The 17,227-nt window shown below is 35.0% G+C and overlaps 2 protein-coding genes across 5 annotated transcripts in view; one reads left to right on the plus strand and one right to left on the minus strand.

The window, feature by feature from the left end:
* LOC119638888 (biorientation of chromosomes in cell division protein 1-like 1) overlaps nt 1–10,049 on the minus strand; it is a 44,746-nt gene extending 34,697 nt beyond the window's left edge. Inside the window, exons 1-5 of one of the 4 annotated variants that reach the window (XM_038035974.1) lie at nt 9,771–10,049; nt 7,926–9,715; nt 7,228–7,863; nt 1,911–5,027; nt 1,709–1,849 (exon numbers count right to left, since the gene is read on the minus strand). In XM_038035974.1, coding sequence (XP_037891902.1) covers nt 4,867–5,027; nt 7,228–7,863; nt 7,926–9,715; nt 9,771–9,994 — 2,811 coding nt within the window. In that variant the 5' untranslated portion in view covers nt 9,995–10,049 and the 3' untranslated portion in view covers nt 1,709–1,849; nt 1,911–4,866. Of the gene's footprint in view, nt 1–1,708; nt 1,850–1,910; nt 5,028–5,270; nt 5,337–5,443; nt 7,082–7,227; nt 7,864–7,925; nt 9,716–9,770 lie in introns of those variants that run through there. The other 3 variants (XM_038035975.1, XM_038035976.1, XM_038035977.1) reach the window with 3 other exon arrangements.
* A 370-nt stretch (nt 10,050–10,419) lies between these two features.
* LOC119638864 (probable histone-lysine N-methyltransferase Mes-4) lies at nt 10,420–17,098 on the plus strand. The gene is made up of 6 exons (XM_038035941.1): nt 10,420–10,510; nt 10,849–11,944; nt 12,007–13,772; nt 13,831–14,486; nt 14,551–14,685; nt 14,745–17,098. The coding sequence occupies exons 1-6, from the start codon at nt 10,495–10,497 to the stop codon at nt 14,937–14,939; spliced, it is 3,864 nt and encodes a 1,287-aa protein (XP_037891869.1). The 5' UTR covers nt 10,420–10,494; the 3' UTR covers nt 14,940–17,098.
* The last annotated feature ends 129 nt before the right edge of the window (nt 17,099–17,227 follow it).

Below are 17,227 nucleotides of genomic sequence, written 5' to 3' on the forward strand. Positions count from 1 at the left end.
TTTTTTTTTTTTTTTTTTTTTTTATTACAATTTCAATGAGTCGTTTGACGATAACAAAGTGGTTTTGTTTTCTTAAAATTTAAAATGTTGATTATTTTTAGACAGCGTTTTTAAATATTTAGATTAAACTTAATACGAACTTAAAACATATCGAGGTTTAATAAAGAATTTCGTAAAGTGTAACAATTAATGTTATCCGCTATTTAAAACTGGATAATCTAATATATTTATAAAAAAAAAAAAAAAAAAAAAGAAAACAAAAAACAAAAAAAAATTATAAATATATGGAAAAAGAGGATATATATATATGTAGATATATATAAATCAATAAAATTCAATTATTTTCATTTGCAAAACAAAAATTTCTGCCCTCTCGTAAAATCACCAGAGAATCAAAAGTTTGACTCGATTTGCATCTTAAAAGACAAGTATTTGAACTAATTGTGAGGCCTTGGGATTACGAGAAATTTTTATAAAACAAAAGCATTCCTAAAACCTAGTCGTGATATTAACACAGATAAGTGGACACACCTTCAATGTAAGGAGATATTGCCATTACGACAATGAAGGAGTTTAAATCACGGAATGAATAGTGTCTTCAGGACGACCAACCCTAATGTAAAACATAATTCTGGTCGAGTTAAAAGACAAAACCCCACGAGATATATTTAGATATTTGTTACAGTTTAGGGAGAGATTGGCACCCGTGACTCGAATCACGTGCTAAATATCTGATCAGCAACAATCACTAATCAATCAGCACAATAAATAAGAAAACAAATGATTTACACTTAACTATATATTGTTAAACTCTTTCAGATGCTTTCTTTGTGTACATGACCATGGTTTTCCCAAAAACTTTCTCGTAGATCTTCGATAGATTTGCATTTTGCATTCAAAAATAAGATCAACAATAATTTATCTAATTCATAGCTTTGGAATTTTTCGGTAACTTATTATTTTAATATTCATTAATTTAATTCCCGAAGGATAGGATGCATGCATGATACGTAATCTTTATGTAACAACACAGCTTATTCTGAACATATGACATAGTTTTTGGAGGGATCAAAAAGAGGAAATTTAGTTCTGCTCCGTAGCGAGGAAAGAGTTTAGCTATTACCGTGAGCACGATAAATGGTGAACACTGGATTTGCTATGCTACCCAAATCTTTTTTATTATACATAAGAACAACAACCTAACTTAACTATAAAGGCGTTCGAATTTGAGTTGAACTCTTCCACTACTTCATGCAACTATTTCTAATTGACTCATACAACCAAGCAGAAATCGGGCCTGATATGTCGAAAGACATGATCAGGCTTCTTTAGATATCATAACGTTGGTCTCTTTAGATATCAATCTCTTCCTAACTTCGCCTACTGAAAGTGTTTTCATTTCATTTTATTTTATTAAGTAACTAAAAGCTAGTGATGCTTACCTGGAAACGGCTATTAGGAATACGTCTTGGTCTATAGGAGTCACAATGGTAGGTATACATGCACGCACAGGTAGAGAGAACATTTTTTTCGAAAAATGAAGGATTAGAAAACCTAATGATCAAATGCGAAGAATATTTTCGTACAGATCAGTGTGTAGAATATGTTAGTAAAAAAGATCGTGAATAGATTATTTTAAATTTACTTTTAATGATTAGATACAAACGATTCTTGTATTGTTAATCAAAGACAGAAATAAACACAAATATAGGGTTAAACACAGCAAAGACTTTATTTTGTGAAAAAAATAACACAATACTAGCGATCCAAATAAACTAATTATTTACCATTACGACCCAAATGCGCGCATTGTTGTAAAGACATTTCCACGGCGTTGGTTAAAGTAGCTCTGAGAGAAAAAATAAATATATAAAAAAACTCTTTGCAAATACTCGCTTTTCGTGAAATACCTTAAATTACTGCCGCTACTGCAGGATCCTGACGCCCTGAACAAGGCAAGCCTTGTCACCACAGTTGCCTGCACGCGATCACCGAATACCTCCATCGAGGACGAATGGTGTAAAATCTTCTTCAGCCTGGGCTTTAATTTTGTAATCCATGTTGTCGATGAGAAAGTAGTCATCATCGGCTCTGAATCCACCAGAACATTTTGTCACCATCAGGTTTTCGAGTCTTTTCGTTAATCCATTATTTCCACTGACGATCTAGTCCTTTTGTTGACGCCTTGTGGAAGAACCTTTCCTCCAGGTCCTGGCTTATCCAGCTAATGGAGGTATAGTTATACCAGGGTAAGCCTCCAGCAGCTCGTCCATAAGTTCAGTAAAATTGATAATTCCATCCATCGATACATAGTCCGGGTTAAATTCGCCTCTAAGTAATTTCTGATATCTTCCAGATCACCTTTGAACTCCATCCATCTGCTACTGTTGATGGACCTCCGGTGGAAGACATTCGCGAATTTGGTAACCATGACGATCCTCTGCACTTTGTCACCATCGTGTAAGGCCGAGACTTCCCTGGCGTTTATTGCAGCTTGGAATGTTGCGCCCTATATGTCATTGTGGAACTGACCAGTAACGACAATTCCCCACGGTAGGCTATATAATGGCATCTCTGGTCCCAGATGGAGAGCTGGCGCGCTCGTTTGCGCCAGGTTCGCAGCTAGTCTCATGTCGTACGCGGCTCCGTCATTATTAACGAAGATTTTCCTACCGAACACATCTAATAAGTGCCGGTAGTCGGGCTGCCGTATGCCCGCCTGTGCCGGTGTACACCCTATTTATGAAATTTGCAACAAATCTTTTATTGTAGGAATTCCTATCGCAGACAACAACTCTGACGTCCAGGCCGGTCTCCTCAGCGAGTTGGAGATTCTCTTCTAGCCTTGTCTCCATTCCAATTCCTGCACCGTGTCTGGTGCAGGGTTACCTGTTGAGAACAACGCTGAACCTCGTCAGCAGGCTTCGCGCTCTGAAAACGACGACAGTTTTGTGCCCCTCGGTCTTCGCAGCTTTCCTATACGTATACCCGCATCCACATATATTACATCCTCCGCTAGCGAATACACTGGTCTTCTGTTCGCGAACACTTCGTCGAAGTGCACTTGGGTGATTTTTTTTGGTGTGTAGAGTCAACTTCTTCACGACTTTTTTGAGTGGCTCATTGCCTCGCACTCCGCTGTCAGCTGATGCGTAATTACGATTTTTGATTAATGAAATGAAACTGCAGTAATAACAATCAATTTGTTGAATGAAAAAAGAACCAAAAAAGGTCCTAAAGCTAAATCAAACTTATAAAATTAAGGCGAACAATAGTAAGCAGCAGCCTTTTCGTCGGCCTAATGCAGTAGAATTGTAAAAATGTTATTTTATTTAACACATTGAATCATCTGTTGTTGATTTGCTGACTTGCAGAGGAAGAAGAAGAATTTTTATATAAATATGGTAAGTTACGTTATACATTACGGTACACGTTATAGTCGTATAAATGCTCAACACCACTTGACCAATCCTCGTCATAAAATATTATCTTCCAAAGGAGGCTGTCTAAAAGAATTGGATCACACTCCAAATTTAATACGTTAAATTTACATGTGCAATAACTAATCGAGAGCAATATTCATATTTCTAGGTTTTTGTAAGAGCTTGTGTTTCGCAGAGCGTCCAAAAAATGGTTCCGTCCTATCTAAATCTCTCCCGTTCAATACATTACTTTTTCAATGATTTTTGTGATTTCAGAAAATATCAAAAATACCACATTTTTTTAAATTACGAATTTTTTTATAAAAGAGGAGTGGTCGTAAAAACGGTTCATTTGATCGAAAACTGACCCGAATGATTGCAAAAATATGAATATGAATCAAGAGACATAATAAAAAGATCGATCGATCTTACAAACCCTTTTAGATATCTAAACTTAAAGTATCCTTATTATTATTAGTGGTAGAAGAGGCAGATGTGGAGATTCGAAGCCGTCGTTAATAATGTCGTAGCAAACGTTTAGCAGATTTTTTAAGATTCGAAAGTTACAGCTTTTTGTCTGTTATGAACGCACGAGGCGCACTCACCTTTGCATCGAAATCTTCAACGGTTTTCACAAATGCGAGTATCGTGTTAGAGGGCAATAACTGTTAAGGGGTTTTTCTCTTAAGGACAGGCCATTTCCCTTCCCGCAATAAAGATCTACACAACTACTACTATCTACTATGAATGGTAATGTGAAGTTCTTTGCTATTTTCGAAGAGTTTACGGTCGAAGTGAACATTTTTAAAGTTTATTCACACCACTTAACTAAAGCTAGTTATATATCCATATTCAAGTTTTTGTCAATTTTTATAAGCGTTCCAAAAACAGATAGCAGACATATTTGAACCGATTTATATCTTATATCTTATGCCGGTCAAAAAGGTATGTACTTTGCGGGATATCTAATACGCATCTCAAATTATTGCAGGTATAAGACATAATCTAGTGTACTTAGATCAAAGTTTAGACACTGAAAGGTGTACGATAAAAATCGATCGTACCATTACATTGATGGCAATTACGAATTAAGGATAAAGAAGCAAAGTCTAGAAGAAAAGCAAAGGTAAAAGGATTGTATTCAGCCCAAAAGAAGAAGCTTTGTCAAAACCAATGCTCGTAGACAAGACCGTATCACGTAAGTAAACTATTTAACCGAAAAAAGGCTAAAACTTTTGAAGCTAGGCGACTACCACAAGCGAAAAGTTTAGGTCTTAGGAAGACGTTTACGCTTTTTCAGATTTAGGGAGTTACGGCAATAAATGTTTTTTTCTTTTTTTTTTATGTGTATACAAAAATTTTTTGCTCATCTCCGTGACACTCTTTTTTTTATATGTTATAACTAAGCAATAAAAAAATATTAGAGATTAAAAATTGCATCTAATCATAGTACGGTATCCATTACTCCACGGCGCCGTGAACGTTGACCTAATATAGGACGCGGTTTATATAGGTCTTCACTGGTATAACGTTGTTGTTGCGTCAGTTTTTGAACAGTCTTAAGACGATCTTTCAAGTGCACTGATTTCGAGTTAGACTCGACACCTAATAAAGGAGGAAAAAGACAAAAAAATGTTTATAGACACGTAATGAAATAACTTAAGAGCAGAGATATATATCATGAGAAGCATACAAAATTGTTGTGAACGAATGAATGCTTACCTAAGTTAAGTGCTTTCTTTTATGTTAATGAACACATATAGATATATATTTTAATTTTTTTTTTGTTTTTACTTTTAGTTAATATTTAATAATTTACAACATGCGTTTTTTTTTTTTTTTTTGCATTTTGGTTTCGTACTATTTTTTAAATGGCAAGTTACGGATGAAATGTTTTAAAATTGTTTTGATTATCTAAAAGTAGGGAATGAATGGACAAAACTTTTTAATACGAAATTTTATTTAATTAAAATAAATTTGGTATATTGTATAAGAAATAATAAAGTATTTATTTACTTTTTTTTTCGAATATTGCATATAAAGAAAGAAAAAATATAGGGTAGTCGTCAGACTAAAATAAAAAGTTGTGTTGATCTACATTTATGTAATCGCCGACGCCCTTATTGTTTCAAATACACCCGTATCCTTAGCGATTGCTAGACTCGATTGAGTTTCTTTCGTTTGTCCGACGGCGTACAATTCCCAAATATTCGAAAATCTTTATTACAAGTAAAACTTTTGCGCATATGTTCTTAAACCAATTCTCTTAATCAAATTTGAAACAGATTTTTATCTGCCAGCAAATATTTTCTCTTATAAAGTAAGAGTTAAAAACCTCTATCAACATGAAACCAAGCCCCAATGTCTACATTTGCAGAATTTCCACCATGATAATGAAAGCTCTATTGTGAAGTAATGAGGAGCCAACTTATTGCCTTTCTCAAGCGTTTTGATGTAAGAATAAACAACAAAGAAATCAGATCATCTAAAAAACTATGTGGATAGCTGTTGGTGCACGTCTCGAACATTGTTTTTGAAATCGTTACACCGCGAAAAATTAAGTGTGCTTAAAGCGGTAGAACGGTGAAAGATAACGTGTTACTAACGTGTTCTCTGAAGCTATGTTTTTTGTGATGGCAGCATTTTTATCTTGATTGATAGCAATATTTTCTAGGAATTAATTACGTTTAACCGATTTAATAGTTAATATAAAAGATAAAGAATTTTGCAAAAAAACTAGCACCCTTTCTTTGGATCCGCTTCAGCTTCATCAAATATTTAATAAATTTCACATAATTTTTCACTTTTTTGTTTAGTCGACAAAAAATTTCGACCTGTAGCCCATGGAAACCAACAAGATATCTGCTGTGTCATTCTTTGAGTCTCTCGCAAATAAATTCCAGCAAACGATCTTTAATTGCGTATTCGCAATATAGCATCATCGTTTAACATACAACATATATATTAGGAGTGCAAAAAAAATACGAAAGAGAACCAAGTCATCCACATAGAAATATTCGTCAGTGAATATAGCGCATTTTCGGTTTTGCGTCATGCCTGTTAGCGCTCTCGAGCTAACGCCATTGAATACTTAAATTGTTAGTATTGGTTTATTACTTCCGAAAACTTAGGGGATTATAATTATTTCCAATAACTCAAAGGGGGCAATTGGCACCACTACACAAGTCTACCGATGTTATATACCTGAAAATCCACTTCCTCGACAAAATATTAATGAATAAACATTTGTGATAAATAATAATTGTCAAAAAATCGTACGTAATCGTATGCTCGGCAAGTGTCGCTTTCCAATGTAGAAAAATAAGAGTAACGGCAATACAAGAAAAATATTATCAATCACTATATATATCTATATCTTAAATAACGAAAATATGTGAAATTAGATCTATTGGCGTACTTTCGGCGTGAAGTGGGTGTTTGCAGGGAATCGTCGGGCGCATTTCCAATACTAACAGATTTACTGTATACAAATATAAATAAAAATTTACTTTCTTTAATTTGCATTCTGTTATTTCTGTTATCTTAAGTTTCTTGAATCCGTAACTATGTACTATGTACTAATGAGTCCAGATTTGTAAGTATTGTATACGGAAAACTAATGTACTTCAATCTCTTTCACAAGGAATGAAAATAAAATACTTAAATGAAAAATAAAATAAGTAAAAATAAAGCAATAAGTAAATAATAAGGAAAAAAGCAATAAATGTCAAAATCAATTTTGAAAAAAGAAAATTTGAATAAATTGATTATTCTTTGATTTGTTTAAAAGATTTTAAGGACTTACCGGTTTTGTTCTTGTCGACAATTTCATTTTCTTTCGAATTAATACTGCCACTATCTGAGGAAATTGGTGACGTCTTAGCGGTAACCGTGCATTTGTCCACCTCATTTAGCTTAAAACGTTTACACGGTGTTGTTTCAAGTTGTTGTTGTAATGCCGTATTGTCTACATGAATGGTGGAATAATTTTGTCCTACTTTTTTGATCAGATAACGATTATTATTGTTATGTAATTCGTCATCATGGGATAAAAAAAATCGTTCACTATATTCGCGTTCAGCAGGATCAAACCGGAAATTATTTATAGATCTACGATACGAGTCTATTACAACGTCTAATAATTTAAGGCGTTCATTAAATTGTTGAAGCCGATCTTCAAAGAAAAATAAATCTGAAGAAAACTTTTCATTAATCTCATTGTCTTTTTCAGATGAGACTTGAACGGAAGACTTGAAAGACTGAGATGTAACGATTTCGGCCTTTTTTGTAGATACTGTTACATGGACGCCGGCCTCTGAAGATGTTCGTACATCTAAGTCTATAAAATTTGTTTGAGGATTTTCCAAAATGTCATTTAATATCACAACTTTGTTTTGGTGTTCGTGACGCAGTTCGGGCTCGCTTAAAGCGGAAGTTTTCGCTAAAACCAAAAACAAAAAAAATATATGAGGAAATTATTTTAATGTTATCTAATTTCACTACCATTCGTTTTTGTTGTGCTAGTCTTTTTCGTGTCGCTATTTGACCTAGGTTTTGACTTCCCAGATGAGGATGTAGCCTGGTTACTTGGCTTCGATGGTACCGAAGGGGTTCCATATGTTCCTGAAGATTTATCATTGTCATCATTTGAATCGGTTGATTTACGTTTTATTAGCTTAGTTTTAACCTCACTGTGATCGTCTTTTCTTTCACTTCGCTTAGATGAAGTCGTTGAAGAACAAGAACTCTCTTTATATTGATGATATCGTTGCTTATCCTTCTCTGTTGATAAGGACGACGAGTGCTTTGAATTTTTTGAACTATCTTTGCGTGTAGCTGAGGAGGATGAATGCTTTGTTTTCGAAGAGCTGTGTTTATTGTGACCACTACTGCCACTGCTGCTACTGCGATGATGATATCTGTCTTTACTCCTCTCATCTTTACTATCTTTACTGGAATGAGAATGGCGATGATCTCTCTCTTTGTCATGCGAACGACGATGTTCTTTAGCATGTTTTTTATACTTTGATGACAACGATGAGGAATATTTAGTGCTAAAATACTCCTTATCACCTACATGGTTAATTACGGGCGATGTCATGGTATTTTGAATTTCTGTAGTTGTAGTTGTAGACGTATTGCAAGACATCTGTTCCTTGGCGGTTTTGGGCGATGATTTATGTTCCACAATAATTTCCTTATCTTTGAATCCTACTTCAGCGTCAGACGCTATAACCAGCGGCGCCGACGACGTAGTATCATCTGCAAAAGAATCTACACTCTTCTGAGTACTGGAGGCAGCCGGTTGTTCAACATTGCTATTGCTGCTATTGTAGGCCACGAATTTGAAGGCCGACTTGCTTTGTTGAATTTTATCGTTCTCTTCTTGAGCTGTTTCCTTTGACTCTCCTCCCTTTAAAGGTGAGGGGGAGTTTTGTCTATTCAAGGTATTAATGTTACGTTCAGTGCCCTCGAATTTGATCTCGTCTTTCTTTATGTCGAAATGAAGTTGAAATTCTTTCCCCTTTGATATTTCTGCGGAAACAAAAGTCTCACTAGAATTTTCATTAAATTTTGGCATTTGAGCTTCTTCCGAAATATTAGCTGCCACCGCTTCTTCTTGACTGTGACTGCCTTCTATGACGACTTTTGATGCCTCTGAAAAGCTATCGTTCGAAACACTAGATAATTGCGAAATTTGCGAAACCTTCGCTTCCAATGATTGGCTGGTCTCTCTGTCGGTGTCTATAATTTCATTCTCTTGCGCACACGTTACCAGTCTTTGGTTAGCCTTTGCAGGAAGTGCTATATCCTGAACATTTTCTTTGATTTGTTGACTCTGTTTTATTTCCGCTTCTTCTTTAATTTCTGTTTTAATATCAAACTCTTTTTCTCTTTTCAGAGAAGTGATCAATTTTTCTTCATTTCCCAAAGGTTCAAAGGGAGGGGACTCGTCATCATCATCTTGAGTTCTATTATCGTTCTCAATTTCCATATCGCATTCACCCTCACCTTGCCCTTCAGATTTCACAGTAGCTTTATCCGAATCGGGGCTGACTTGTTCCAAATCATTCGGCAAGAGGTCTGATGTTTGCACTTTCAATGGTTGTCCACCCATTGGTAATGGTGGCAAAGGATGCATTAGAGGCGGAGGCGGCGGTTCATATTTTTTAGGTGGTATACCTAAATATTTATAAGCAATCTCTTCTATACGAGGCTGAAAGATACTGCCAATTTTCGGATTAACCACCTGATCTACGATACGCTCCACCCCTACATCTAAGAAACCGGACCTAAGTATAATGAATTATTATTTAAACTTCTTTTCTTTACTTTCAATCAACTTACTCGGCAATGTGACGTCTCAATTTTTCACGCAATTGATTTTTATTAATCTCTGGCTGCCATTTTTGTTCAGCTAAAAATTTCTTAACTGAATCCTCCACTCTTTTCCTTAAATTTTGGTACGCTGGCTTTGTGTCTACATCCGCCATCGAATCCTTCCGAAATTCATCGAATACTCCTTGAGATTTAACTTCATGAACAATTTTTTCAACGAATTGAGTGTCCATCGCATAAATTCCTTCTTTTTCCTCTTTCTGTAAAAAAAAAATATAATGCCAAACACAACTGCACGTGAATGTAGACAATTAAGCGAAATAAAGCACAGCTGTTGAATATTTTACAAAAAATCGCTAAAAATTAAAAAGAGCGTTTTTTTAGTAATTCGTTGAAACGGATTTTTGTTTGTTTTTATCAAGAAAACCATATTGGATAATATTATACTTTAAGATAGATGATCGGACTCAAAGAATAAAACTTCTAAACTTAAGATTTGTGTTGGTATAATGTTTAGCAATTTTTAGATGCAGAAACATGAAATAATTTCTGTCACAATTCGTTTCTGTTTTTTAATAGTTTGGCAACACTAAAAAAATTTTTGGCGCCGGAAAGCTACAAATGCGGCAGCAACAGTTTTTTTTTACAAGAAAATTAGGAGAATATTAGATGTTATATTCTTAAATCGTTCATAACCTTTATTGAAGTTGTTCGTGCAAGATCTGTGGCAGTTATGCTAACCAGTGAAGGTAAAGTATTTTGGTGTAAATGCCGATATGAAAATTTAAACTGACTGAAGAAGAAATAGTTGTATAGTGAAAATTCGTCTCAAAAGATCCAAATACATTGAAAGGTTTGTTTCCCTAATAAACGCTTCACTAATAGTTGACAATAAGAAAATTGAAACTTAAAGCTCAAATTCAGAAAATTGTGAATTGTGTGCGAGTTCACTATAGATAATAATTTCTCCATAGGAGAAAAACGTAGTTCACATAGTTTGTATTAAAGGAAATCATCTTCTATTCCAAGTAAGCAAGTAAGCTGTCAGAAATTCATTATTTTTCTTCTCTATTTTTATCTTGTATAGGAAAAAAGAATCCTCTACGGAAAATAAAATCGTATTTGAATCCCAGATATATTGGTATTAAAAGCGCTCATAAGTTTGATCACAATGTTGGTGCCCCAAAACGTGGCCGGGAAAGACGATCTATGAATACTTTCACCACCAGTCCTAGTAATATTTCAAAATTAAACAGATCCGACGATATGTCCGCTAAATTTATTGCATCCAATTCGATGTTTGGATTTGTACGTCGAACGCCCAGAAAAGAGCAAGAGAATGAAAGCAGTCCAAAGATTGCAAAGCAGAGAAAAAAATTTATAAGCCCAATTGACAAACTACTGAAAAAGAATGGTTCATTAGTTGAGGCTTTAACTACACCAAACGATATGAAAGAAAAGGACAATTGGACTGAAGAACACCAATCAGAAAGTAACCAAACGGAAAAAAATAATCATATTGTAATGAGGGGGAGCAGTCCACAAGGCCTTGAAGGAGAAGAAGAAGAAGAGAAAAAATTATATTCAAAGAAAACTTTAGATTTCAGCAAGGCATCTATAGATGCACTGGAAGAATACGGAGGACTTTCAATGGCAAAATTCAGTGATATTCAAAGCGAAAGTCATAACGAGGAGGTGGCGGGAGACATCCCTTTGGCAAAATCGCCCTCTGCGTTTAGCACTGATAGCGCCAAAGGTTCTTCCATCGCAAACGAAGGTTCTTGGTTGACAGTTGACGTCGGTGACGTATTTTGGGGCCAGATATACAAGTTTTGCTTTTGGCCATGTATGGCTTGCTCCGATCCTGACAGTGATAGCCTTACGAAGGACGATGTAAGCAGGTCAGTTACTCTGATTCATGTAAGATTCTTTGCTGATAATGGTCGTCGCAACTGGGTAAAACGGGAAAATCTTATCCCATTCGTGAGCCTGGAAAATTATATGGAACACGTGGAGGATGTCAAAGAGAAATTTGGAAACAAAGGAATGCATTTGAAAGCCTTCTTGCCGACAAAACGAAAAGAATCTCTCTGGCGTCAGGCAATAAATGAAGCATGCTTAGTCACGGAGTTACCGCATTCTGACAGACTAAAGAAATTTCATGAAATTTTCGAGGAATCAAAGTAAGTAAATGCGCAGATTGCCTTATGGAAATCTTTAATTCACACGGTATTTAATATTACAGACTATTTCAAAAATTGGAAAAACAAAGGCGGAAATCAATGCATGTGTACAGAGCGGAATCTACTACGGATACCGGTAGCCTGTATGGCTCGAATGACGCTATTAACGTTAATGGTTTTGCTGAAAATTTCAGCAATCGACTATTACATAATTTTTCATCGATCGCGCAAAAGCGGGACCGTTCAAGTTCTCCATTGAGTCCAGCATATTCTCCGCACAAACCCAATAAAGTCAAACGGCCAAGGCTTAGCGTTGGCGCGGCAACCATTGATGGAGAATACACAATTTCAACCCACTATACGGTAAATTCTGTTAAGAATAATGGTGACGATCTTTTCAAACTTTATGGCTGCTTAAGAGAGTTTGTGTTGGAGAACACCAAAGATGATGATGAGGCATTGGATAGAAGTGTTTTTGCAGCAGCGCGTAATATTTATGCACTTAGAGAAGTAAACCGTGCGAGGCATGGGCATCACTTACTAAACAATGGCAATCAAAGTATTTTGGACTCCACTTTGGCAGAAAGCTTCCGTCAAAGAGATGACGGCGTAACAAAAAAACGTTTATCAAATCGTTTAAAAAATTTAATGGTACAAAAAACTCTTTCAATAGGCCAAAGTCCGGATTTATTTGCCAATGCATCGCCGGCATTACAACGTGATTCTTTTGGATCACGAAAGGTCGTTAGAAAAACTATTCATCGGCCAATAGAAGAGGTTATTAATGATATATTCGACTTGGACAGTAAATATTTATTCAGAGGCCTCTCTCGAGAACCGGTTTGCCGATATTGCTTTAAACCGGGCAAAAACCTGAAAAAATGTTCAAAAGAATGTCGACAGTGGCTACATAAGGAGTGTTTGCCTAACGAAATTCCAGCTAATGTATATAATCAAAGTAACGATACTGAAACTGAAGTTCTAAACACAATATCAGCAGAAGCGATAACACATAATAACTCCAATCTAGTAAAAGAAGACTCTAAAAGCGAACTTATTTGTCAAGAGTGCTCTAACAACGAGCCTTTAAAGTGCCTAATATGTAACAGTTCGAAATCTCAACGAGATGATGATCCTTTAATCACTTGTTCTATGCAAAATTGTGAACGAGCCTTCCATCCGTCGTGTTGCAAGCATTGGCCTCATGCCAAACGTACTTACTCCAAGAAACACATCGAATCTTTTCGTTGTCCATCTCATGTTTGTCACACGTGTGTGTCAGATAACCCAAAAGAGAAATTTCAACAGCTGAGTAATGCCAAAATTGTGAAATGTGTAAAATGCCCTGCCAGCTATCACTGCTATTCAAGTTGCATACCAGCAGGCAGCCAAATATTAAGTGCGGCATACATTATATGCCCGTCTCACACAAATTCCAAGTCGGACATGACCATTAACGTAAATTGGTGCTTCATATGTGTTGAAGGCGGCCAGTTAGTTTGTTGCGAAACATGTCCAGTCGCCGTACATGTTCGATGCTTAGAAAGACCAATAGATAACAACGCGGTGTATATTTGTGACGAATGTGAGTCCGGTCGTAAGCCACTCTATGGCGAAATCGTTTGGGCAAAGTTCAATAATTTCCGATGGTGGCCAGCCATTATACTACCACCGCCTCAAGTGCCTCAGAATATTGCAAAAATGCCCCATAGTGAATCAGATTTTGTGGTGCGTTTCTTTGGTACTAATGATCATGGTTGGATATCCAGACGACGTGTTTACTTATATGTTGAAGGCGATTGTTCTAGGCCACCGAGAACAAAATCATGTAATATATATGCTTACATTAAAATGAATTGTAATTTATTGATTTACTGCATTTGCAGCTTTGGATGCGCGCTATACTAAGGGGGTGGAAGAAGCCAAACGCATTTATGAAATAATTAGTATGAAGAAATCGCAATTAAGACTTGTAAATAAAGAAAAATTGCATCCACAACCCTTTGTCCGAATCAAAACCAATCGCGCTGTGTCGCCGGTGAAATTACAAATAGATATTGAAAAAGTCAGCAAGTGTAATTGCAAGGCAAGCGATCAGAATCCATGCGGTCCTTACTCAAATTGCTTGAATCGCGTTTTGTTCAACGAATGTAATCCGAAAATATGTCCGGCTAAAGAACGTTGTCAAAATCAAATGTTCGAGTCTCGCATATCACCGCGTTTAGATGTTGTTCATATGAAAGATCGCGGCTTTGGTTTAGTATGTCGCGAATTTATACCAGCTGGTGCTTTCGTAATTGAATACGTGGGCGAAGTTATCAATGACGACGAATTTAAGGCAAGATTACTACAGAAAACAAAAGATCGAGATGAAAATTTTTATTTCCTTTCGGTGGAGAAAGATTATATTATTGATGCGGAACCGAAGGGCAATTTAGCCCGATTCATGAATCACTCTTGCGATCCTAATTGCGAGACACAGAAATGGGTCGTGAATTCTCTGGTTCGTATCGGTCTATTCGCTATTAAAGACATACAAAAAGTAAGTTTAAAAATAATACTCTCTAGAAAAGTCAACCATATGCTATTTTCCCTTGTCCATTTAGGATACAGAGTTAACTTTTAATTATCACTGGGATGACTTAATGAGTAATAAGAAGAAAATTTGCCTTTGCGGCTCGAAAAATTGTTCTCGCCAAATTGGCGCTAAACCCAAAGAAATCGCCGACATTGATGTGATAGTACGTGTTGCGTAACGTTAAATTTCAAATATGTTTTAATAAATTTGTATTCTAAACAGGAAACAGCAACTAGTAGCGTCCGCGTCAAAAGTAAAGCGAAAGCTAAAGTAAAGGCAGCGCGGAAACTTTCCCGTAAATCGGCTTCCAGCAATAACTTGAAAATGTCTGCTAAGAATTTGAAAACTGAATTCGATAATGAGAACAACGATCAAGGCAAACAAACGATTCCTGCAAACGAGAAAACATTATATTAGTGACACTGTGTAAGCATTTCCAGAAAAATGTCAACATATCGTATTCAATTTAAGACACGGGCGTTTTCTCATTTTTTTCTTGACTTTTTTTAAAATTATCCTTTCGAGAATATATATTTGAATGGTTTCTTTTCAATAATTTATATTCGTTATCCTGTTTATATAGACTATATTTTTGAGCTATGTTAGCAGTTCGATGTTTACGTTTAATTAATGGATTTTATGTATTTATGATTTTTTTAATTTATTTTTGTCTTTGATATATGTACACACGCTATAACTCGCTAATGCGGGGAAAGATCAATTAAGTAACTTGATGTCGATGAAAATTGCATTTTCGCTTCAAGTAACAATTCATTGATATCATTGATTATTTAATATTAGTTTTAACCCTCATTATATAGATGTGAATATGTGATTCAAATCAAATTTAGAGAAATTTTTGAAATAACCCATAATAAATTTTTTTTTTAATATTTTTATTATACTAAAAATTTATATTTTCCGTCAATTTTCACTGAATAATTTTTCCCGTAAATCGGCTTCAAGCAATAACTTGAAAATGTCTGCCAAGAATTTGAAAACTGAATTTGATAATGAGAACAACGATCAAGGCAAACAAACGATTCCTGCAAACGAGAAAACATTATATTAGTGACACTGTGTAAACATTTCCAGAAAAATGTCGACATATCGTATTTAATTTAAGACACGGGCGTTTTCTCATTTTTTTCTTGACTTTTTTTAAAATTATCCTTTCGAGAATATATATTTGAATGGTTTCTTTTCAATAATTTATATTCGTTATCCTGTTTATATAGACTATATTTTTGAGCTATGTGAGCAGTTTTTTAATTCGATGTTTACGTTTAACTAATGGATTTTGTGTATTTATGATTTTTTTAATTTATTTTTGTCTTTGATATATGTACACACGCTATAACTCGCTAATGCGGGGAAAGATCAATTAAGTAACTTGATGAAAATTTCATTTTCGCTTCAAGTAACAATTCATTGATATCATTATTTAATATTAGTTTTAACCCTCATTATATAAATGTGAATATGTGATTCAAATCAAATTTAGAGAAATTTTTGAAATAACCCATAATAAACTTTTTTTTAAATATTTTTATTATACTAAAAATTTATATTTTCCGTCAATTTTCACTGAATAATTTTTTAAACTAAAAATGGTGTTGATATGTAGGGGCAACAATACGCTATTCGTTGTTTTCTTTTTTTCACTTTCCGACCATTGAGTTCGTGACGTTATCGCGTACCTATTGAAAAGGCAATAAGGTTTAAGATGTCAACTCGAAATAGTTAAAGCAATTTTGCAATAGGATGTGCACACCGACTTTGAACACCAACATAACTTACTGTTCGTTGCGCGAGCACCCTTCTCTTTGAGTGAAGGCATCCGGCGTTTACCATTTCGCAAAACTTAAGTGTTGCTTTTCTTCCCTATGTCATCGAAATTTGTATATACAAAAAAAGAAAATGTATTAAAAATAGTCTTTTTTTTTCATTTTTTTTAAAATCATTACGAAAGATCGCATATACCAGAAAACACTTAACGAACAATTTTTGCTTACGTGTCTTGATTCTTTCATCCCATCAGTTGTTTGTTGTGTCCGCTTATTTTTTTTCTTTGTAATTGTTCTGAACAATTAAATTGCACATGTAGTGATCCCTCCTTCGTCCCGGACAAGCTTCAGCATTTCTTTGCTGTCCCCTCAAATCCCGTCGGATCACATGGACTTCTTCGTCGGCTTTCATTGTCCGGCGGTTTTTTGCCTTTGCAGCTTGTTGAACAATCTTTTGATTTATCTTTTTTGACGGTGCAGTCAATTTTACCCCCACAACCGGACGTTTGCACAACCTCATTATTTTCGGACTTTTTCGTTGATTGGCCGAACAATGTCTTGTGCAACCAATCCATGGAATTAATTTTACTCAAGTTACAAGTTTCTCTTCTGAATCTTTTTTTTTTTTTTTTTTTTCTCTGATAAATTTTGTGAGTTTCGTTCTAACTGCCAAAATTTTTAAAATTTCGAAATGGTAAAGATAAACTTGTGGTAGTCGACTAAAAAGACAATAATTCCAAAGTAAAATAAAATATTTTCTAATTTTCTAGAAAATTTGTTGCACTTTTTCATTTTCAAATAAATTTATTTATATTCGAAAAGGGTATTTTTACTTGTAAAAGGAATTTGTTTTTGATTTAACAAAACAAATATTTTTTTTATTCTAGCAACGGAGTAACTAAAATTTATTTTTATATT

The sequence above is a fragment of the Glossina fuscipes genome, unplaced genomic scaffold, assembly GCF_014805625.2.
Source record: "Glossina fuscipes isolate IAEA_lab_2018 unplaced genomic scaffold, Yale_Gfus_2 110, whole genome shotgun sequence".
In the NCBI taxonomy this organism is placed as follows: domain Eukaryota; kingdom Metazoa; phylum Arthropoda; class Insecta; order Diptera; family Glossinidae; genus Glossina; species Glossina fuscipes.

Bases quoted from the DNA above. Each gene is read 5' to 3' on its own strand.
- LOC119638864 (XM_038035941.1), top strand. The intron at 11,945-12,006 runs GTAAGTAAATGC...TTAATATTACAG, and splicing joins GAAATTTTCGAGGAATCAAA to ACTATTTCAAAAATTGGAAA. The intron at 14,487-14,550 runs GTAAGTTTAAAA...TTGTCCATTTAG, and splicing joins CTATTAAAGACATACAAAAA to GATACAGAGTTAACTTTTAA.